The sequence below is a fragment of the Scyliorhinus torazame genome, chromosome 7, assembly GCF_047496885.1.
Source record: "Scyliorhinus torazame isolate Kashiwa2021f chromosome 7, sScyTor2.1, whole genome shotgun sequence".
In the NCBI taxonomy this organism is placed as follows: Eukaryota; Metazoa; Chordata; class Chondrichthyes; order Carcharhiniformes; family Scyliorhinidae; genus Scyliorhinus; species Scyliorhinus torazame.
In genome coordinates, this window is record NC_092713.1 from 91406467 (window position 1) to 91431276 (window position 24810).

At 44.8% G+C, this 24810-nt stretch overlaps 1 protein-coding gene across 5 annotated transcripts in view; it reads right to left on the reverse strand.

Moving 5' to 3' along the window:
- Window positions 1-1012: 1012 nt before the first annotated feature.
- srsf11 (serine and arginine rich splicing factor 11) overlaps window positions 1013-24810 on the reverse strand; it is a 54603-nt gene continuing 30805 nt past the window's right edge. For 3 of the 5 annotated variants that reach the window (XM_072511045.1, XM_072511048.1, XM_072511047.1), the window contains 8 exons: window positions 23841-23887; window positions 22999-23126; window positions 21202-21283; window positions 17581-17709; window positions 17321-17404; window positions 16447-16560; window positions 15904-16057; window positions 14847-15734 (listed from right to left, as the gene is read on the reverse strand). In XM_072511045.1, coding sequence (XP_072367146.1) covers window positions 15531-15734; window positions 15904-16057; window positions 16447-16560; window positions 17321-17404; window positions 17581-17709; window positions 21202-21283; window positions 22999-23126; window positions 23841-23887 — 942 coding nt within the window. In that variant the 3' untranslated portion in view covers window positions 14847-15530. Of the gene's footprint in view, window positions 1750-14846; window positions 15735-15903; window positions 16058-16446; window positions 16561-17320; window positions 17405-17580; window positions 17710-21201; window positions 21284-22998; window positions 23127-23840; window positions 23888-24810 lie in introns of those variants that run through there. The other 2 variants (XR_011948193.1, XM_072511046.1) reach the window with 2 other exon arrangements.

Genomic DNA, 24810 nt, shown 5'->3' on the forward strand with positions numbered 1-24810 from the left:
TCATGTTAATTTATTATCTATGTACAGGGGGGAGGGGGGTATGGAGGGTTGCTTTTCTAGACTGTTTTGTACTTAACCTTGTTGGGTTCTTTTTTCGTTTTGTTATTGATATTTTATGAAAACCTTCATAATTCTTTTTTAAAAATAATAAATACTGCCAGAGGACAGAACCATTTGAGGTGAATGGCCGATGTCAGGTTCATTATAAGTAGTTTGGGGACTATCACAATGCCTTGATCCTGGTCTGTCTTTTGAAGGTATCGGTTTTATATCTCTTGCTTCAGACCAGTTGCAATAATGTCCTCAAAGCAATTGCAGGATTGGGATGAATTTTATTGGAACATCTAAATTGTTCGGTGGGGACAGGATGTGGAAAAGAGTGGAGGAGGGAATAGAGTTTTCATCGCAGATCCACCAGCTCTCACAATCTCAGCTACAATGACTGCTTGTTGCAACTCGCTCATCGATGGTGGTTGACCCATGGATTATAACACCGGGTGGTACAGCCATCAGCTGCCACTGTGGATGGAGTTGAATTTTTTTTTCTAGTAATGCATTGCTATCCTTAAGGGAGATATCATCCTGTGAGCGATTTGACTTTGGTCCACAGGTGGCCCTGGTGGTTCTTTTAAAAAAAAAAAAAAACAACTTTGCATGCCACAATGGTCAGCATAATGTTGGATATCTTGGCTTTTCTTCTCCAACCATATGACCTTATCTTTCAGATTTGGCTTTGAATATCAGCCTTGAGTTGTTGGAATGCTGCCTTCTGACTGTGGCTCATGCTCCCAGGCAACGAGTACAAGTTTTGCTATTTTTTACCCACCAGAAAAATTCTCATTTGTGCACTTGCAAAAATAGAACAGACCAGAAGCCGAACAGTGTTGAATAAACCTGATTTGAACTGTTTGCAGGGATACATAAGTTTAAAACAGTAGTCACGAATCAGTCTTATTTTTCTCAAAATATAATTTATTCATAATTTGTGAAGGTGCATTACAAAAGCATGAACTATATTTCATTTTATGCAATGTCAAATTTAATTTCAATACAATAGGTGGCACCACCACTCACAGGTTATATTTACAATACATATTTCATGTAATAGCCAACTGAAGTACCAATCCATCTTGACCTCATTCTGAGATCCCCAGCATTAGAGATGTCAGTCTTCAGCCAATTTGTTTTGATCTATGTGATAAGGCACTGGATACAGCACAGGCCCACCAACATGTCAGTTGTAATATGAAGACATGTGCTCCAGAACTAGCCACACCCTATTCAAGCTGTGCCAATACATCTACAGCACTGACATCTACCCAATAATGTGGATAACTGTCTAGGTGTATTGTGTCCACAATCATGAGTTTAGTGATAGATGTCATCAGCTGTGTTTTAACATGGCACTCACTTACCAATAGCCTATTCACCAATGCTCAGGTTAGGTTTCACCAAAACCATTTAGCTCCAGCCCAACCTGGACAAGAGCACTGAATTCGAGAGGGGAGAGTCATTCCCTTTGCCATCGTGGCAGCATTTATCTGTGACATCCAGTAGCCCTAGAAAAATGGAAGTCAATCACAATCGGGAAGATTCTCAACTGGCTGAAGTCAAACCTACTACAAAGGAGGAGAGTTTGGGTTATTGGAAACTAATCATCTCACCCAAAAGACATCGCGGCAGGAGTTGCTCAGGGCAGTGTCCTCGGCCCAAAAATCTTCAGCTTTTCCATCATTACATTCCCTCCATCTAAGGTCAGAAGAGGGGATATTCCCTGATTATTGTACAGTGCTCAGTTCCACTTACAACTCGTAATTAATCAGTTTGTGTGTCTGCAGCAAGACCTGAACAATATTCATGAAAATGGCATGTAACAGTAGTAACATTTGTTTAACAATTTTATTGAGGTATTTTTGGCATTGTAAACAGTTACAGTGTACAGTAATGTGCAAATATCAACCAAAAACAGTGCAAATAATCAATCCTCTCTCATAAACAGTACCCGCTTATTTATCCCCCCTATTCTACTCTAATCTACCGCCCCCCCACACCCCCACGCTGACATTTTATTCCCCGTAAAGAAGTCGGCGGATGGTTGCCACTTTCGGGCGAACCCTAATAAAGATCCCCTCAAGGCGAACTTAATTTTTTCCAGACCAAGAAAGCTCGACATGTCCGAGAGCCAGACTTCGGTCTTCGGGGGCTTTTAGTCCCTCCATGCCAGCAGTATGCATCGCCGGGCTACCAGGGAAGCAAAGGCCAAGACGTCGGCCTCATTCTCCTGGACCCCCGGGTCTTCCGAGACCCCAAAAATTGCCACTACTGGACTCATCACCACCCTAGTTTTCAGTACCTGGGACATGACGTCCGCAAATTCCTCCCAGTATCTCCTAAGTTTTGGACATGCCCAAAACATGTGGACGTGATTCGCTGGGTCCCCCCCCCCCACCCCCTCCGGCACACTTGTCTTCCACCCGCATAAATGTGCTCATCCGGGCTACTGTCATGTGGGCCCGGTGGACGACCTTGAACTGAATCAGGCTGAGCCTAGCGCATGTTGCAGTTGAAATACCCTACTCGGGGCTTACGCCCATACCCCGTCCTCTACCTTCTCGCCGAGCTCCTCCTCCCACTTGAGCCTCAGTTCCTCTGTCTGGGACTGCTCCCCTTTCATGAGTTCTTGGTAAATATCCGAGACTTTCCACTCTCCTACCTCTCCCCTGGAAACTACTCTATCCTGGATCCCATTTGGTGGGAGGCATGGGACCTGTCTGCGTATAAAGTCATGCCCCCTTGCTAGTCCGAATTTCTCCTCCAAGGCCCTCATGCCCACGAAGCTCCCCCCCCCCCCCCCACCCCCCCACCGGCCCAAGAACATTTGCCCATCCTCCCCACCCCCGCCATGCTCAGAATCCACCGTCCATGCTCCCGGGGGCGAATCGGTGGTTGTCGCATAATGGAGACCAGACCAATACTCCCACCTCCCCTACATGTTTCCTCCACTGGCCCCAGATCCACAGGGCTGCCACCACTACCGGGCTGGTGGAGTATCTGGCCGGCGGGAGCGGTAGGGGAGCCCTGACCAGGGCTGCCAAACTGGGGTCCCTGCACGAAGCCGCCTCCACTCGCCCCCAAACCCACCATCCAACTCCTTACCATAGCTATGTTGGCCGCCCAGTAGTAGTTGCTAAGGTTCGGCAGCGCCAGCCCCCCCTCGCTACGGTTCCTCTCAAGCATCGCTTTCTTCACCCACGGGGACTTTCCCGCCCAGACAAAGCCCATAATAACCTTGTTGACATTTTTGAAGAACCGCAGGATTGAAAATCGGGAGGCACTGAAATATAAACAGGAATCTTGGGAGGATTGTCATCTTTACCGTCTGCACTCTCCCCGCAAGTGATAGTGGGAGTGCATCCCATCTCCGAAACTCGCTCTTCATTTGTTCCACCACTCTAGTCAAATTTAGCTTGTGCAGCCTTACCCAGTCTCGCACCACCTGTATCCCCAAGTATCGGAAACTTTCTCCAACCATCCTAAATGGCAGCCCCTTCAATCTATTCTCCTGGCCCCTCGCCTGCACTACAAACATCTCGCTCTTAGTCATGTTCAGTTTGTACCCTGAAAACCGGCCAAATTCTCTCAATATTCCCAGTATACTGTCCATCCCGGCCAGTGGGTCCGATACGTACAGGAGCAGGTCGTCCGCGTAAAGCGAGACCCTGTGTTCCACCCCTCCCCTAATCATTCCCTTCCACCCCCTCGCAGCTCTCGGGGCAATCGCCAGAGGTTCTATAGCCAGTGCGAAGAGTGGACATCCTTATCTGGTCCCCCGGTGCAGTCTAAAATAGTCTGATGTTGTCCTATTCGCCCTTAAGCTAGCTTTTGGGGCCTGGTACAATAGTCTGACTCAGTCGTCAAAGCCCTCTCCAAACCCGAACCGTCTGAGTACCTCCCACAAATAGTCCCACTCCACCCGGTCAAAGGCCTTCTCGGCATCCATTGCCACCACTGCCTCTACCTCTCTGCCCTCCGGGGGTTTCATGATCACATTGAATAGTCTTCTTAAGTTGGCTACCAGCTGTCTGCCTTTAACAAACCCTGTTTGGTCTTCCCCGATCACCTCCGGGGGACAGTCCTCAATTCTAAGCGCCAGGACCTTAGCTAGGAGCTTGGCGTCGACGTTGATCAGGGAGATTGGTCTGTATGACCCACACGCTTCCGGGTCTTTATCCCATTTTAATATTAGCGAGATGGTAGCCTGTGACATCGTCGGAGGTAGAATCCCTCTGTCCCTCGCCTCGTTAAATGCCCTAGTCAGCACCGGCACCACTATCTCCGAGAACTTTTTGTAGAACTCCACTGGGTATCCATCCGGGCCCAAGGATTTACCCGACTGCATGGCCTTCAAGCCCCCCAATACTTCCTCAGCTCTAATCGGGGCCCCCAGTCCATCTACTAGCCCCCTGCCCACTTTTGGGAAGGTCAGTCCGACTAGGAAGCACTTCATCTCCTCCGGCTCCTCAGGGTGTTCCGAGGTATAGAGCTTGCTGTAAAACTCCCGAAACACCCTGTTCAGTCCTGACAGGTCATCCACTCTGTTCCCCATACCGTCCACTACCCTGCCTATTTCTCTGGTCCCCTCCTTCCTCCTGAGTTGCTGCGCAAGCATTCTCCCCATGCTCATACACCCTTTGCCTTCCTAAGTTGTTCCACGGCTTTGCTCGTGGACAACACTCCCAGCTCGGCCTGCAGTCTCCGTCCATCTCCAAGTAGGTCCTCCCTCGGGGCCTCTGCGTATTCCCCGTCTGTCCGGTGAATCTCCTTGACCAGTCTGTCCATTTCCACTCTGTCCATTCTATCTCTGTGGGCCCAGATTGAAATCAGCTCTGCCCTTACCACTGCCTTCAGCGCCTCCCACAGGGTCACTGCTGAGACTTCCTCTGTGTCATTAACCTGCAGGTAGTTCAGCATGCACGTCCGCAATCTCTCGCACACCCCCTCATCTGCTACCAATCCTATGTCTAACCTCCATTGCGGGCGTTGGTAACTCCCTTTGCAGACCTGCAGGTCAACCCAGTGTGGGGCATGATCCGAGATGGTTATCGCCGAGTACTCTGTATTTTTTACCCTGCCTACAGTCCCTGCTCATGATGAAGAAATCGATTCTAGAATATACTTTGTGAACATGCGAGTAGAACAAATATTTCCTTCCCGTTGGCCGTCTGGCTCTCCATGGGTCTACCCCACCCCCCCATCTGCTCCATGAACCCCTTCAGTTCCCTTGCCATCGCTTTGAGCCTACCCATTCTGGAGCATGACCGGTCTAGTCCGGGGTCGAGGACCGTGTTGAAATCCCCATCCATGCTCAGCTTGCGTGAGTCTTAAGTCTGGGATTTTCCCCAGCACCCTTTTAATGAAGTCAGCATCGCCCCAATTTGGAGCATATACATTCACCAAGACTACCCTCACTGGACCATTAGAAATCTACTACCTCTGTCTGCAATTGTGCCCTCCGCCTCAAATTGTATCCGTTTATTGCTCATGATTGCCACCCCCCTGGACTTAAGAGTCTAAGCCCGAGTGGAAGACCTGGCTAATCCAGCCCTTCCTTAGTCTGGTCTGGTCAGTCACTTTCAACTGTGTCTCCCACAGCATGATTACGTCAGTCTTTAGAGCCCTCAAATGCGCGAACACACACACCCTCTTGACTGGCCCGTATAGTCCTCTGACATTCCAGGTGATCAGCCTGGTTGGAGGGCACCTGCCTGCCCCCCCCCCCCCCCCCCCTCTTCCCGGTCAGTAATAACCCTTCTTGGGCCCGCCCACAGCCCATGTGCCACACCCCTCCCGGCAGTTCCCACCCCTGACCTCCTCTCTGTTACCAATTTAGATCCCTCCCATGTCAGCAGAATAGCTTCCCCAACCTCCTAGCAACAACAACCCTCTGAAACCTGACCCCTGCCATATACTGGCTGTATGCATACTCCCCACCGGACTTCCTTGACTAGCTTCCTGCTAGCCCGGTGACTCATCTCTCCGGCGCCCACTTGTCTCGCTCCCATTGTCAGTAGTAACATTTGTGCCATGTAAGTGCCAGGCAGTGACCAGCCCAAGAGAATCTATCGCCCTTTGACTCCAAATACATTCTGATCACTGAATTGCTCACCATCAATATAAATGATAGGGGTTACCAACGGACAGAAACTGAAATGAACCAGGCACATAAATACTATGGCAACATTGTAAGATTTGCACCAGTGAGATTTGTTTGAGATCTTCCCCACCCCCTGCTGGTGACATAATCAGGTTCATGTCCAGAAAAGGTGTCAACTTGATTGTATTAATTTACATCAATTTAAATATAACAGCTTTACACTGTAGCACTCAGCCACATGGGATGCTCCCCCCAGTAGCCTGACGTAACACCCATGCGAATCGCTACTCGTGATGACTATGCTGAAGGCCCCGACGTTGGACAGTGCTAGGGGAACCCTTCTCCGTTGGGGGAAGAGGGGTTCACCTTGTAGGGGGAGGGGAAGAAGAGAGGGGTGCGTGCTGATGACAGCATGGGGTGGGGGAGAAACAAAGTTTATTTTTCCATATCAGGATGCCATTTACAGATGTCGCATGATCTGTGGCGCCAACCTTGCTGGCCCCATCAGGCTTTGCTTTCCCAACCCAAGTGATTGTGCAAACCAGGTCCCAATTTGGCCTTTTTTTGTTGAACATTCTGCCCCAGAAGCTGGTAATTCTGTGATGGTGTGCAGGCTTTGGAGTTACACATCGATTAGGCACAACTGTGATGGAATATCATACCATGGTGACAGTGGTTGCTTCCTGAAAGCAGGTTTTGCACAGCATACCATGACAAATTAAGGCACCTGCTCTGCCAAGTGCAGCAAAGCTTATTCTGCACAATTGTCTGTTCGATCACAATTCACGTGTTTGCATGCTGCGCAAGTATGCATAGATTTCATTCCAGTCATATGGTTACAGATAGCCCTAGTCATGCATTATTCATCCATTGGTTTACCATAATGGTGCAAATGCAGCTGGAGAATTAAGCAGCAAATCTTGCAGGTGTCAATGCCTTATGGCCACACCAATTGGACAGTGTGAGTGGAATCCCATTCAGTTCCAGTATGGGTCAGAGTTGACATTGAGCACCTGCAAAGCACATGGTCAACAGTAACCTGCACAATCTTGGCAAAATCAAAGCAAATGAGATATAGTTAGCTCTCATTAAATATAGACGCGCATTAGATGACAGCAACTTTCAAGAAGTTGCAAATATTGCTAGCTCCAACCTGGAAAGGAACCTTATAGCCACTGCTAATGCGATTCTTGCTCAGGCTACAGCATGGGTAGATTTTAAAAACATTCTTACTGAAACACCAATACTCAAAACTCCAGCATGGCAGCGATTGCCTTCTCTCTCCTCCCTCTGCCAGCAGCTGTCCCTACTTGCATGTCCTCTGTTCACTGTCCAAGCTATACTGCACATGTTCAGGTAGTGAGGTTATGAGGATGCATTAGCTGGAGTGTTGAGCTCAAATGGCAGCACTTGCTTCTAATCAGCATTGCCAGGTGGCCTATCACTGCAAACACACACCCTCACCAGTACGGTGCATAGTACTTGTGCCCAAAAGCTTGCATGCACTGTGTATCAATTTCTATCCCAAAATATAGGTAGCAGCCAAACAGACCCAATTTTGCACTGTGGTACTTGACTAAGCAAAAAACTAGGGTTAAAATGATAAACCTTCACCTTTTGTGTAGAGACTAGGCATTAGAAAGGAAAGCTGAACAGTTTCTTCGGAAAGGACTGACATGACATTTTTGAAAATATTTTATTCAGGTTTTTGATATTTGAACATTTTCACAACATAGCAAAAAAAAAAAACCTCCAAAACCCTCCCCCCGCCCCCCCCCCCCCCCCCCCACAGTAACCTCAACCAAACACTCCTTTGCCCCACTTCTTAACAGCTGACAGTAAACAGCTCCTTGGAATGTCGTCCGAACAAACCCCATCTCTTGTGAAATCCCTCACTCGCCCCCCTCAAAGCAAATTTCACCTTTTCCAGATACAAAGACTCCATTTGATCCCCCAGCCACAGAGGTAAGTAAGCAAATGACCTCAATCCCAACAGGACCCACCTTCGAGCGATCAGCAAGGCGATGGCTTAAACATCTGCCACCGATCCCGTTTGCAGCTCCTGCAACTCCCGACATTTCAAATACGGCCCCCAGGGAACTGGGCTCCAAATCCTCGTACAAGACATGGTGAAGAACAAACTCCAAAAGTTCTCCAACTTAGGGCAGGGCCGGAATATATGTGCATGATTGGCTGTGCCCCTCCCACATTGTTCACAAGTATCCTCCACGCCTTCAAACAACTGGCTGATCCTCAACTTCATCAGGTTCCTTCTATGTACTACCTTTAGCTGTATAAACCCCAGCCTCGCACGAGGTTGAGGCATTCACTTGCCACAGCACCTCACATCACAACCCCTCCTCCAGTTCGATCCCCAACTCCTCCTCCCACTTGGCCTTAACCCCCACCAGAGATGCCATATACTCCTCCAAAATCCTCCCATGGATCGCCAAGATGACCCCCAGGCCCATCACCGACAGCACTCCCTCTGAAGGTGATGCCACTGGAAAAGTCGGGAAAACCTTTATCGCGTAATCCCGCACATGCATAGACCTGAAAGCCTCACCCTGCAGGATCTCAAACCTCTCTCCCAACCTCGCAAACCGCCCTTCTAGAAATACATCTTTCATTCCCATCACCCCTTCCATCGCCAAAACCTAGCACCCACCCTCGCTGGCTCAAATCCATGGTTCCCTCAGATCAACATCAAGTTCAACCCCACCCTAACCTAAAATGCTGCCGAAATTGACTCCATATTTTAGACTTGGCCACCACCACTAGGTTCCATGAATATTTCCCTGGGGCAAACAGGGACGGTGTCGTTGCCAGCACCCGCAACCTCAAAACCTTACAAGAGCCAACCTCCATACTCACCCACATTACCTCCTGCTTCCAGCTCCCGCTCCGCACCTTCTCCACGTTCCACACCCAATAATGCCATCAGGTTTGGAAGAGCCAGGCCCCCCCCGACTGTCGCCCTCTCTGAAGCACCGTTCTCCTAATCTTTGCCACCTCACCACAACAAAAGCAACCGTTCCACCCCATAACGTTTTCAGCAAAACAACCAGCAGGCAAGGAAATAAAAATAAAAACCACGGCAAAATGTTCATCTTGACCGTCAACGATAGTGGAAGGCTATCCTACCTCAATAGATTTGCCTTGACCCTACCCACCATATTCATAAAATTCAATTTACGGAGCCGGGCCCAATCCCGAGCTACCTACACTCCCAAGTATCTAAAGTGGATAGTTGCCACCCGAAAGGCAACCCCCTCAAACCTACCCCCACCCCCGAAGATACCACAAAACACTCGCTCTTTTCCAAATTTAACTAATAGCCTGAAAAAGCCCCAAATCTCCTAAGATTATATCCCGGGTTGAAGATGTATAATACCAGATCATCAGCATACATGCACTCTATACACCACTCAGCACCCCCTTCCCTCACTATCCCTTTTCATTTATTCAAACACCTCAACGCTATGGCCAAGGGCTCTATCGCCAGCGCAAACAGGAGGGTGGGACATGGGACACCCCTGCCTCATTCCCTATGTTAACGGAAAATACGCCAAATTCATCTCATTCGTGCCTTTGGTTCCTTATATAGCAATTTAACCCACGCCACAAACTTGGGCTCAATCCCAAATCTCTCCAACACCACAAATAAATAACTCCACTCCACTTTCTCCGCACCCAGCACTACCGCCACCTCCGGCTACCTCCCTTTGGCTGGACAAAGCACCACATTCAACATACGCCACACCGTCAACAACTCCCTGCCCCTTACAAACCCCGTCTGATCCGCCCACGTTCAACAACTCCCTGCCCTTTGCAAACCCAGTCTGATCCGCTCACATCACCTTCGTGAGACACCACCCAAGCGCCAGCACCTCAGCCACAATCTTGGCAACCACATTCAGCAGATATTGGCCTACATGACCCACACTCCTGTCTCGTTGTCTCTGGCAGTGCCTCCTTAGCCATCACATCCTCAAACATCTCCACCAACAGCGACACCAGCTTCTCCAGAATTACAAAATACCATCCGAATCCGGTGCCTTACCCGACTGCATCCTCCCAATCGCCACCAGCACCTCTTCCATCCCTATTGGCTCTTCCAACCCTGTCCTCTCCACCTCCAGGATACTCCAACCGCCCCCAAAACTCCCTCATGTCTGACTCAATATTCTGGAGGCCCCGACCTGTACGTTTTATAAAAAGTACTCAAATGCTTTGTTCACCAGCTCCAATGCCACTACCAACTCATCTACCCCACCCCGAACCCAAACAATCTCTCACAGCCACCTGCTGGTGGAGCTGGCCGTTCTCCCAATACTCGTACACAGACCCCTTCGCCCACCTCAACTGCCGAACTATCTTTCCTGTGGACAGGTCAAACCATGCCTGTAATTCCTTTCTCCTCACCCGAAGATCCGGACTATGCTTCTCCGCATACTTTCCATCCACCTCCAAAATTTCCTCTACCAGCCGCTGCCACTCCTCTCTTTCCTCCCTATCCACCTGAGCCTCAAATGAGGATTGACGCGACTTATCTGAAATTTATCAATTATATTGACCCAGAGAAAAAATAGTTTTCACCTAAAAAAGGGCATTAAAAAGTCAAACAAAATCTGAGCTAAACGCTTACACGCAAAAGGTTAATAAAATTAAGCACAGAGGGCCCCCAACATATGAAAAATAGATCAAGAGATACTTAGATGCCTTTATGTCAAGATATAAGTATGGTTGATGCCCAAAGGGTCATCAAGTCTGTTGGGCATAATGAATCATAGTATCATACAGCATAGGAGGCATCAATTCAGCCCATCGAGTCTGCACTGACTCTCCAAAAGTACCCAGGCGTACTCCCCCCATCCTGTCAATCTGTAACCGCACACATTGATCATGGCCAATCCACCGTTCCTGCACATCTTTGGGAGGAAACCCATAGATACGGCAAAAATGTGCAAACTCCAGTCACCCAAGGCCAGATCAAACCCAGGGTCCCTGGCGCTGTGAGGCAGCAGTGCTAACCACTCTGCTGCCCTGATTCTCTGTTCATTTAAAAATATATATATTTCCGAGAAGGCAAGCCAAGATTTTGTTTTAGCGACATTACTGGGGAAGGTGTGGGACTGGAGCAAGAAGGGGATCGGGGCTCTGTGGGTAAAGATGGAGGTGGGCTCTTGTAGGGAGTTGGGGCTGCGGGCAACGATGCTGATCCTGATGGCCCCAGGTAAGTATTCGGCGAGTCCGGTGGCCACGCCTGGAGCCAGTTTAGACAGCACTTTAAAGCTGGGTCAGGGGGAACAAGCCCCAACAATTGTAGAAGCCATCACTCACACCCCCCCCCGAGCATGAATGAGGTTGGGCTGATACAACTGAAGATAGTGTACAGGACGCACCTCACAAAATCATAATAGGCTTACATTAACACTACAATTAAGTTACTGGGAACAGTCCCTGGTCGCCATATTCCGGCATCTGTTCAGGTACAGAGGGAGAATTCAGAACGTCCAAATGATCTAATTGCACATCTCAGGGAGAACGTTCAGACTCCGCAGTGACCCAAGCCGGGAATCAAACCAGGGACCCTAGCACTGTGAAGCCATAGTACGAACCACTATGCTACCATGCTGCCCATGGACGAGCCACTGTTCGAGGTGATGGAGGATGTCGGTGATCGATGTTGGAGGGGCCCCGTGAACCATGTTCTGGTTTTGATCCTGCCCGAAGTTGGAAAGGTTTTGGAGGACAGTGTTTACATAGATTAGAACGCAAGACTGAAGGAGGCCATTCGGCCCATCGAGTCTGCAACGGCCTCGCTTCCACCCTACCCCTGTAGGGCAATTTAGCATGTCCAACACACCCACCCTGCACATCTTTGGACTGGAAGGAAACCAGATCACCCGGAGGAAACCCACGCAGACACAGGGAGAACGTGCACTCTGCAGACAGTGGCCCAGAGGGTAATCGAACCTGGGACCCTGGCACTGTGAAGCCACAGTGCTAACCACTGTGCTACCGAGCTGTTTAATACAAACTCAGGTGTCTTGCATGTGGATGTGGAGCACAGTCCCCTAGAAGCCACATTCAGGGTGTCAGACCAGCCCAAGCTGCAGGCAGATGTGGGGGCAAACGTCTTAGCCTTCGCCTCGCTGACCGCTCGTAAGTAGGTCTTGTTGGGGTGGAGTCAGCTTCTCCACCTTGTGCCTCAGCATGGCGGGGGGGACCTGGTGGTGTTTCTGCCCCTGGAAAAGGTGGTGTTCCTGCTAAGGGGGTGGCGAATGAATGGTTCTACAATTGTTGGGGCTTGTTCATCATGCACTTTAGAGTTACCATTGACTGCTGAGGGAGGTGGGTGGGTTCTTTTGTTTGTTTGGGGTTGTTTTTGTATTGTGAAAATTTGTCAAATAAAAATACTTTATAAAAAAAACACTGGGGAAACATCACAACTGAAAGTGATCCTGGAAAACCACCAGGCTGGGAAATTTCTATCCATCATCTTTGTACATTTACAGCATTTGGCTCCTTGAATTTATTTTGTTCTAAGATCGTGAATAATTTGATTGTCACCTGCCCCCATATCCTTACTCTCCTCAAAATAAATAATAAGTTACTGTGAAAGTCCCCTAATCGCCACTACAGTGCCTGCTAGGGCACAGAGGGAGAATGTCCAAATCACGTAACAGCACATCTTGCGCGACTTTTGGGAGGAAACCGGAAGCCCATGCAGATACGGGGAGAACGTGCAGACTCCGCCCAGTGACCCAAGCTGGAAATCAAACCCAGGTCCCTGGCGTTGTGAAGAGTGCTAACCACTGTGCTACCATGCTGACTCAATATATTCGATAACCCAGCCTTCAATGTTCGCTGGGACATTACCAACCCTCAGAATATGTTCATCTCCATCTTAAATGGATTTTGAAACTGCCCTCGTTTTAGATTCCTCTGAAGGAGGAACACCCTCAGCATCTATTCTCCGATTCCTAGGTTTCAATAAAATCACCTCTCATTTTTCTAAACTCCAAAGACTATAGGTCCAACTGCTCAATATTCCCTCAAAATGTCCATCACAGGGATTAGCCTTCTTTAAAATGCTTCCGATAAAAGTTAGGTGACCAAAACTGTACTCCAGGTCTGGTCTCACCAAGGTCCATAGTTGCACTAAGACTTATATACAACTCCCTTACAATAAGGACAAACATTCAACCCACCGCCCAATTACAGCATGTGACTCATGTACAAGGACACTTGGTCCCTCTGCCGTCTAAGTATTCTGCATTCCTGCAGGGGATCTTATTTTCCAACATTATACTTCACTATAAGGCCGGTTTAGCTCAGTGGGCTAGACAGCTGGTTTGTAATGCAGAACAAGGCCAGCAGCGCGGGTTCAATTCCAAAACCGGCTTACCTGAACAGGCGCCGGAATGTGGCGACTAGGGTCTTTTCACAGTAACTTCATACTTGTGACAATAAAAGATTGTCAACTTTTTGGGCACTCAAGTAATCTGTAATTTATATCCTCCTTAACTTGCTTTCCTACCTAGCTTCATATAATCAGCAAATTTAGCTACAACACAGTTGTTCCCTTCATCCAAGTCATTAATAGGAGTATAAGTAGATGGGACCCTAGCACTGACATGTCACACTTCTATAGTTAAGTCTATCATTGAGAAAATGGGTAATTTTTCTGGACTTTATCCTGTTAGCCAGCCCTCTACCCATGCTAAAAAAAAAAAAAATCACCCCAGCCCACTAAGCTCTCATCTTGTGTATCACCCCAGCCCCCTAAGCTCTCATCTTGTGTAGTAACCTTTTACCCGGCACCTTACTGGATGCCTTTCAAAGTTCAGGTACACAACAGATACTGGTTCCCAGTTAATGACTCTTGTTAAACTCTACAATTAGTCAAACACAATTCCCTCCTCTCAAAGCTATATTGACCCGACTGATTCAAATCACAAAACAATGTCCCGCTGCTACTAATTTAATAATGGATTCTAACATTTCCCCAATGCAAGGCGTTAACTACCTAGCTTATATTTAGTTTCCTTCTTTATGGACCCCTCCTTTCTTGAACACAACTTACTTCAGTCCCTACAAAATACAATTCTCAATGCTAATTAAAATGATCCGCAAGCTCCCCTAGTATATCAGCCACTTACAACTGAATACAGACCAGCAATGGTCCAGATTCAATCACTGGTTTATATAGTGTTCTCAACTCCAAACATGAAGCAACAACTGGCACCTAATGTGGGTTGAGAAAACGCTCCAGTTGTCACTTACTGGAAGTGAGCATGTGCGAATAGAATCTGGCAGGTGATATCTTCCAAAATGCACAAAGTCAAAACTGTACCGAACTATTTGTTTACACCTCTAGGAAAGACAGAAAGCAGAGAATCAGCATTGAAAGTGGCTTTCAAAGTCGGTTGGCCAGACTAGGCTGTTAAGCTGCTCCAGTGCAGCTTTGAAACCAACAAAATGGGGTAAGAAACTTAATTAAATTTGTATTATCTTTATTTATAACTGGTTTAAATATGAAAATCGCAATCCACTTCACAGCAGATTCACAAATTATATTCCATCACACATCCGATGCATTTGAATTCAAGTTTTTACAAAACATTGAACACCTTCTTGAACGCCTGTCTAAAGAAGTTCCAAACAAAAAGAATAGGATCTATAACAGGCTTTAAAATAGCTTTTATTATCAAAGCTCACATGTAAAACAGAAATGGTTTTCATAAACTGTACAAGACCATGGCACATACTGCAGCCAAAATTGCTAAACTGACAGACTTGTCAGTATCAAGGTAAAGAAAACTATTTTCCTTAGACGCTGCACATTAAATCCAGTTTGTGCAGATGCCCACCTCTTTGAAAAATGTGCAATACACGAGTGATAAAGCAGGGAATATCAAAGTACGTTATTTATTAGAGCTACATACAAAAGCAGACAAAGCCACTTAAAACTAAGAAAGCCAAATAAACAGTGAACTACATGAATTCAAATCTACAGTCACAAGGCTCATAGGATATGTAACTATCTACATCAGTATTGGTTGAGTATCTTTAGACAAATATTACACATTACTGAGGTTCCTACTCTTGTCAAGGAGATCCCTGTATACATTTCAGAAAAAGCTTCTTACTGGCACACCAATCTGATGTTATTAGAAGTGCAGTTTCACTTCCTGAACCAAGTCATCTGTCCACCTCTTTCACAAACTGTGTTAAACAAGGCAGGTGCCAAGGTCACCACTTTCTAATTGTAGAAAATATAACAGAAGGGCGACACTTCAATTCTGACAGAAAGCACTGCTAAAAATAATCACTTCACATTAGGAATATAAATCAGCTTTCACTAAATTTATTCACTCATGTCCATGTCTTCTTCATGGTGGTCATCGCCATTGACCTTTGACTCTTTAACAACATCTGTACTTTCTTTGTCGTTTGGTTGTGCTAACTCTTTCAGTTTTGGGGACACTCCAGATTCAGAAACTCTCTGCTCTTCCTTCCTTTCTTTTTCACTGTCATATCCTTGTTCCTCTTCATCATAATCTCGTGTAACCTGCATAAAGTAGGAAACTTTGAATACCATTGTCCAATTCAATAAATCAAAACGACCCAACTGAAATTTAGAACCTCACGCTCCCACAGAACAGTAATAATTCAAGCCAGTACAAATTTACGGAAGGAGATTATACCTTTTCTAATATTCTGTACACTTTCTGATTTACCTTCACATCTCCCTTTTCACCCTCTGCTTTTTTCTCCCTCTCCTTCTCTCGCTCTTTGTCTTTGCTCTTTTTCTTTTTGCTAGATGATCTCTCCCTTTCCTCCACTTCTCTGCTTCGGTCTCGGTCTTTGTCCTTTTTCTTTTCTTTCTTGTGCCTGAAAAATAAAGTTGGTCAACATCATCTACTTCAGACAAGGAAAAGCTTAATGTTTTTCTTTGTGGAAAAAGAAATGAGGAGAGGGGACAGGAAAAGCAAATAGGTTAAGGCTTTGGTTTAATCTTTCATTGGAAAACATAATACTGAACTAAAGTGTCAGCCTACATCACAAGCTGAAATGCTACAACAATTCAGAAACTTCTAACTAAATCAACAATGCTACCACTTGAGCCAAAGTGCACGCACACTGGTGTTCTATTCAGAACAGAATTGATCCTGGAAACTTGTGCAGTATGCTAAAAATTATAAATGTTCATTAAAATATATTTTCATGAACAGTTCATTAACAGAGTAATTTAAAATAAAGTCCAGGTCTCAAACAATTACCTTCTTGGGGATGGTGATCGTGACAGTTTACGCTTGGGTGATCTTGACTTCTTTGGGGACCTTGAAACAGTCCTACTTCTTCTACGCCTTCGTTCTCTTTCTCGCTCTCTATCTCTGTCAATGGGAACATTTTAATTATAGCATTCCATTTCAGTTGCATAATAATCCTGCACTTGTATGAAGTATCACATAAAAGCAGAAAACAACTATTTCCATTGACCTCCTTGGTTTCCACAGTTCATACTTTTAAAACTGTCAAAGTTCATGCAACAACCATTTTGAAAAGACAAACCTTGCTATAAAAATAGCAAACGGTTAAGTTCTAAGGAAAAATAACAGGAACTAACATCAGCAGCCCAGTTTCCAAGTAAATTTCACTCTCCATTTGGGCTCCATCCCTGCAACTCCCCCTCAGTGAGGTGGGGTTGCGGGGATGTGCTGGAAGATTGGGCCGAGGTAGGGTGTCCAGTTGGGTTGAGGGGATGGGGCAGGATATTGGGTCGAGGTAGGGTGCTCTTTCGGAGGGTCGGTGCAGATTCAATGGGTTGAATGACCTTCTGCACGAAGGATGCTATGAACACAAAGACTCCTGTAACCGCAAAAAAAATGGCAATTTCCATCAAATGTACAACAGACAAATATATTAAAATTCTGTTTCCAACTGGACAATAGATGTTGATACACGCTAAACGGCTTCAAAGGTATTTGCCATTGAGCAATACAAGACCTTGCCCTCAATTTTCTTATTTTCCATTTGAATCTCTAAAAATGCTTTAGTGGTCTACTGAATGATGGGAGGCTGGAGAAAGAAATACAACCCTGTCCTCATTCTCTCTACTCTACATATCCGCTCGCATTTTTCTTGAATGCATACCTGCTAGGACTGCGAGACCGCCTGGCTGTGCTGTAGCTTTTGGGGGGTGTTTTTGATCTTTTTTTCTCTTCCTTCTTTTTTTCCCTACAAATGTATTCAGGAAACATAAAATTAATGCTAAATGGTTCTATAACTTGCACCAACAGTTCAACTATACAAAGAATCCCTTTAAAATCCATGTTAATTCAGTGACAGAAACAGAAGAATCGAAACAAAATGCGTACACAAACATCAAAAATTCAAACAAATCTGCTACAAACCTCGACTTCGATATACTTCTAGATCTCCTGCGTTCTCTTGAGCGCGATCGTCTTCGTCTTGGACTTCGTGATCGTCGCCTGCTCCTAGATTTTGAATGCGAACGCCTTCTAGATCTGCTCCTGGAACGCCTATTAAAAACACAGGCTGTGTCAAGTACAAATAAACCTAATATCACCATCATTTAACAACACAACTTGTGGTTAAAAGAATGGGTCAAGACGGAAGTAGCTGGAAAGTAGAAACCACTGCTTAAAACAAATTATAAAGCACATACTGAACCTTACAAATGGGTTAAACTTTGCAGTGTGAACTTCAAACATGCGTGACAGAAAAGGCTGTTAGGCAGGATGCGGTCCTATGAAAGGACTTCCAAGTGAACCGTTCTTAATTATAACTAGAGTACAAAACATATTCTAGTGGAGCTGGGGGTTCAGTGAAAGAATGGAAACAGATGTCAAACTAAAAGACGTGCAGGTTAGGTGGATTGGCCATGATAAATTGCCCTTAGTGACCCAAAACGTTAGGAGGGGTTATGGGGATAGGGTGGAAGCGAGGGCTTAAGTGGGTCGGTGCACTCGATGGGCCGAAATGTCTCCGCTCATTCTTACCACCAAAATGCCCTTTATAGCCAAGTCCAGATCATGAATATACATTTAAAAACAGCATTTCTGGGGGACACCAGTATGTACTTCACCCAGTCAGAGAAACAACCATTCACCACTACTGTTTTTTGTCCAGTAGCCAATTTTGTACCCATGCTGTTAATCCTTTTAATGCTACGGGTTTCAATTTTGCTAACAAATTTATTTTGTGCTCATTTGAAAATCCATAATCATAATATGCAGTATGCTATCCTCATCAATCCTCACTGTTGCTTCAAAGAACTTGTTTTTAAGCTCGTGCTTTTCAAAATGCGAATTAATTGTATTCTAGATTACAATCTCTTTGTTTCCCCACCATCATAGACTCAGTGGTCTGTATGAAGAACAAAACAGCACAGGAACAGGCCCTTTGGCCCTCCAAGCCTGCGCCAATCATGGTACCTGCCTAAACTAAAACATTATGCACTTACAGAGACCGTATCCTTTCATTCCCACCCTATTCATATATTTATCCAGATGCCCCTTACCCTATTCATGTTTGTCTAGGTGACCCTTAAATGCTGCTATCGTACCCGTTCCCACCACCTCCTCAGGCAGCGTGTCGCATATATTTACCAGCCTCTGTGTAAAAAGAAAACTTGCCCATGTACTTGACTCTCCTACCCTAGGAAAGACCATCTGACTATCCAGAGTTTATCTAACCTCTCCTCATAGCTAATGCCCTCCATACCAGGCAACAGCCTAGTAAACCGCATCTGTAACTTCTCCAAGTCATCCACATCCTTCTGGTAGTGTGGCGACCAGAATTGTACACAATATTCCAAATGAGGCCTAACTAAGGTCCTGTACAGCTGCAACATGACGTGCCAATTTTTATATTCAATGCCTCGACTGATGAAGGCCAGAATGCCATTTGCCTTCTTGACCACCTTATCCAAATGCGTTGCCACTTTCAGTACTCGCAAGAGTTCCACCATTTATTGTGTAATTCCTACATGCATTGGACCTTGCAAAGTGCATTGCCTCACACTTGTTCAGATTAAACCCCATCTGCCATTTCTCCACCCAAGACTCCAACCAATTTATATCCTGCTGTATCCTCTGACAATCCTCTTCACTATCCACTACTCCACCAATTTTTGTGTCGTCTGTGAACTTGCTAATCAGACCAGCTACATTTTCTTCCAAATCATTTATATACACCACGAACAAAGGCCCCAGGGAACGCCGCTAGTCACACCCTTCCATTCAGAAAAGCACCCTTCTACTGCTACCCTCTGTCTTCTGTGCCCAAGCCAGTTCTGTATCCAACTTGCCAGCTCTCCTCTGATTCCATGTGACTTCACCTTTTGTACCAATCTACCATGAGGTACCTTGTCAAAGGCTTTACTGAAGTCCATGTATACATCATCTACTGCCTTTCCCTCATCTATCATCTTTGTCACTTCCTTGAAAACTCGATCAAATTAGTGAGACACAACCTCCCCTTCACAAAACCATGCTGCCCATTACTAATAAGTCCATTTGTTTCCAAATGTGAGTAAATCCTATCTCTACGAATCTTTTCCAATAATTTCCCTACCACTGACGTAAGGCACACTGACCTATAATTTCCTGGATTATCCCTGCTACCCTTCTTAAACAATGGAGCAACATTGTATCCTCATTGGCTACAGGTAAAGTTCCAGAGCACTGGAGAGTAGCCAAAGATTACTGTCAAGGCCCCAGCAATTTCCTCCCTTGCCTGCCTCAGTATTCTGGGGTAAATCCCAACAGGCCCTGGGGACTTGCATACTTTAATGCTTTTTAAGATGCCCAACACCTCTTTATTAATATCAACATGATTCAGAGTATCAACACACTCTACCCTATAATCCTCATCCACCAAGACCTTCGCTTTGGTGAATACAATGGCAAAGTATTCATTTAGTATCTCTCCCATTTCCTCTGGTTCCATACATAGATTCCCTCCAATATCCTTGAATGGACCAACCCTTTCTCTGGCTACCCTCTTGTACCCTGCAGTTGCAGAATTACTTCATTTTAAAGACAGGGGTATGACACATGAAATCCTTCAGTCAGCTTGCCATCACTCATCTATGGGGAACTAGAGAATTGTGGCCAGAACCGGTCCAATTTACACTCTTTCTTCCCTCAGTAACCTAGGATACATCCTGTCCAGATCAGACAACTATTCTACTTTTGAGGAATTATTTAACAACTTCCTGTTTTTGAATCTGATACTGTAATTATCTCCTCCTGCACTCTAAATTGACAGATGCTCCCATCTTCAGAAGTACGAGTACTGTGCCATCTCCGTCCACAAGGATATCTCTTTTATGTCCCATTCTTCCTTTCACTATTTGTACATCTGTATAAAAAAAATCAGAGCTATCTTTCCTGTTAGCCACTAATCTATCCCCATGCCTTCTTCTCTGCCCCTCTACTTTCTTAGCAACTATTTTTATACTCACTAGAGTGTGGCATTGACAATAACCAGAGATTACTACCTATGAAGTCTTGCTTCTTTAAATTCCTCCTGTGCTCCTGAAACTCAACGCAGGACTCACTGTTTTATGTTCCTATGACTGCTGGCCAGTTCATTTCTGCACCCAAGCCTCAATATTGCCTGCATCCTCTCAGTAATGCCCAAGCAAATCTAACAAGTGTCCGTAAAATACATCAATATCTTATTCCCCTACACACCCTCTTCCCCACCCCTGTCCACCTATGCACTCCATCGTCCTACGCAAGCTTCCCTGCCACCAACATCATACTTGATCGGTGTATTATTGAAAATAGGCCCTTTGCAGGGCGAACGTTTCTAATTTTGCACATCAGTAGGGAAATGGATTTGTTGGTAGAAAGTTGAATTTTCAGCATGAATTTCAGTAAACTGACAAAGCAAATTGCATAAAATTTCTTGCATTACTACAAGATGTCAAATCGCTTATCCAAACCATCACCCATTTCCAACAAAATCCTCAAATGAAATGGGAACATTTCCCTTATTCTCACCTATGCCTTGACCGGGAACGCGACCGTCGCCTACGCGAACGAGACCTCGATCGAGAATGTTTCCTTTTGTCATCCTTTTTGTCTGAAATAAGAAAGCCAAAGTATTGGTAGAATTCAAAAGTAACAAAAATATATTCAAAGCCATTGCTGTTTTGCTTTGACAACAGAAACACATTAATTCAACTTAAAAACTGTGGCTACAGTGAAGAGAAAGCACATTGATTTGTATTAGTGAGTTAAGAAAAAGGGTAAACCAATACCTGAAATAATCCAAAGTGTTGACTCTTTGCATGATAAGAACTTAGTTTTTGTTTTACATCACTTGCTAAATTTTAAATGACGACTCTGCCAAAAAGCATGGAATTACTTGGAAATTATGAAGTGTCATTTTTGTTGCATTGCTGTTGACATTAACTAAGTGTGTTATTGTTATCAATTGGCTGTAGTTCCATTCACAAAACAGAAACCTGAAATGCCTATGCCAACATAGTGGATTAAAGAGAGCGGTTAGTTGTCAAAATATTGACTACCTGTCACTTTCAGTTATCTAATCACTCTACTGAAATATACAAGAAATTAACTTACTGTACTGACCAGTAATGCACCTATAGTTATTACTATCAAGAGAGCTTTGATGATTAAAATTAATTTAATTGAAAGAATTGTTGATCAATTTACCAAAAGCACAATCAAAACGTGATTAGCAAGTTCGCGAATGACACCAAGGTTGGTGGAGTGGAAGATAGTGTTGAGGATTGTCAGAAGATGCAGCAGGACATAGATAGGTTGGAGACTTGGGCAGAGAAATGGCAAATGGAGTTTAATCTGGACAAATGTGAGGTAATGCATTTTGCTAGGTCTAACATAAGAGGGGAAATATACTGTAAATTGCAACACTCTTAGGAATATAGAAAGTCAGAGATCTGGGTGTGCAGGTCCACAGATCTTTGAAGGTGGCAACACATGTGGACAAGGTAGTCAATAAAGTATACGGAATGCTTGCCTTCATTAGATGGGGCATAGAGTATAAAAATTGGTAAGTCATGCTACAGTTGTACAGAATCTTGGTACATCTGCACTTGGAATATTGTGCACAATTCTGGTCGCCACACTACCAGAAGGATATGGAGGCTTGAGTGGGTGCAGAGGTGGTTTACCAGGATGCTGCCTGGTCTGGATGTTAGCTATATGGAGAGGCTGAATAGACTCGGACTGTTTTCATTAGAAAGACAGAGGTTGAAGGGTGACCTGATAGAGGTCTACAAGATTTGAGGAACATGGATAGAGTGGATGGGCAGGCACTCTTTCCCAGGGTGGAGGGGTCAGTTACCAGTGGGCATAGGTTTAAGGTCCGAGGGTCAAAGTTTAGAGGAGATGTACGAGACAGGCTTTTTACGCAGAGGGCGGCGAATGCCTTGAACACGTTACCTGGAGAGATTGTGGAAGCAGATACATTACGACGTTCAAAAGGCATCTTGACAAACACGTGGATAGGATGGGTATAGATAGAGGGATACGGCACAAGGAAGTGCTGAGGGTTTTGGCAAAGGCTGGTATCACAACCGGTACAGGCTTGGAGGGCCAAAGGGCCTGTTCCTGTGCTGTATTGTTCATTGTTACTACACCAAGTACTTGTATATCAAACCATTTCCATATAATGAGCACAATATGGATACGACTCTATTATACAAAACTGAACACACGGCAAATGTGGCTCTACAGCACCTTAATTTCCTATTTTACATCTAAGCTATATAAATTACTAATATCAGATATAATCAAATATTAATATATTACCAGTTTCTATAGCTGCTGAGATCAGTGACTGTGCTTCTTTAACTCTCTTCATTGCTTCTTCGATATCCTTTGAAGAGGTGTCAGATTTCAGGGCTGGACTCACAATGGCACCAGCTGCATGGTTTAACCTGAGGAAAAGAATGCATACACTGTGCAGCTCTCAAGCCAAAACTTATTTTTGGAAAATCTGATCCGAATAAGGATTACATGTAGCTTTTAACTCACAAACACTTGAAAAGGAAGGCAGGATAAAACAATAAAGCTGTTGTTTCGTTGCAGCACCTTCGCTTAATTAGCTAGGGAAGATTCTCCAAACAGTAAACAGATTGAGAACATCAAGTTACTTCTTTAGAAGCTAAATAGCATTAAGTTTCCAAATTGACCACATCATGCTCCTGCTAACAAGTTTGAACAGTGCTGTCTTCTGGCCATCTGGCTGGGACATGTGTCCCCATTCACTAAACAAACATTGATGTTTGTCCTTTTCAAGCACGTGTGCTTTGATAGAACTATTAGTGGGCCATACAAGCTGCTCAACGCCATCCAGTCTGAATGTAGGGATCCTTTAAGAGGGTGCAGGGATTAGGTTTGGAAAGTTGGGGTCATTCTCCTTGGAGCAAAGCAGCAGGAGGGGAAACTTGATGGGAGACATACAAGCATGACAGATGAAAAGCTGTTGTTATTGTCTGATCTTACAACTGGGAACACATATTTAAATGTTTGGGCAAGAGATGTAGAGAGGAATGAAGGACAAAGTTTTAAATTGTGAGTCGTAATGACCTAACACACTGGGGTGTTTAGAAAAAAAAAAAATCAACAATAAAAATAAATTTCTAACTTACTTTGGATCAACTTGAGTGATGAGTTTTAAAAGCTGATCTGCTGTAACCTGAACACAAAAATAAACATTACTACATGGAAATACAAACTATTTATTACCAGTGTACTTTGGAAATAAAAACATACCAATCACTGCAGAACTCAAGATAAATTGAAGATTCTATACTTATGAAATACTACACTTATTTCCAGCTCTTAGCACAAATTCCTGATAAAATCCTTTATTCAAAGTTTCTACCTCAATGCTTCCCATTTGCTGTAATGGTAATTTTCTCCTCTGCACTGGTTTTGGAGAATTTACATTTGTCACTAGAGAAGCATGGATGACACAAATCACTGGTTCGCAAATTTACTCAGATGGTGTCAAGTTTCATACCACCTCACAGAAGAGCAAAAAAAGGACTAGGCTGAAGGAAGCAAAGCCTATACGATTTCAAATTGTACTCAAGTCTTTATAGGTTCAAAGCAGATACAATTTAAAATGTGTTCCACTTATTAAAGTCTCACGTGAACACATCAGGAATAAGCAAGTGGAAACTTCATGATACAAGATACCTACCTCACAATAATTAGATTTCGATATCCACTGACAAATTAATCACTTTCCCAGATAAGTTACATTTTATGTTTGCCACTTTTCTTTAAAATGTTTCATTTACAGTAATAACAGAATTTATAGCCCAGTTATTGGTTGACTTTTCAGCAGGGCATGGAAACAATAATCATTGGACTCCCACAAATGCAATAGGTACTGTGCAACGCTAAGGACACAGGCAGTTGGAGATTACGTATCAACTTTTTAATTCTTTCATGGAATGTTAGCATCAGTGGCAAGGCCAGATTTGTTACCCATCCCAAATTGTCCTCCAGACGGCTGGTGAGCTGTTTTCTTGAACTACGGCAGTCAATGTGCTGTAGTAGGTACACTCACAGTGCTGTTGGGAGGGAGTCCAAGCATTTTGACCCAGCAAC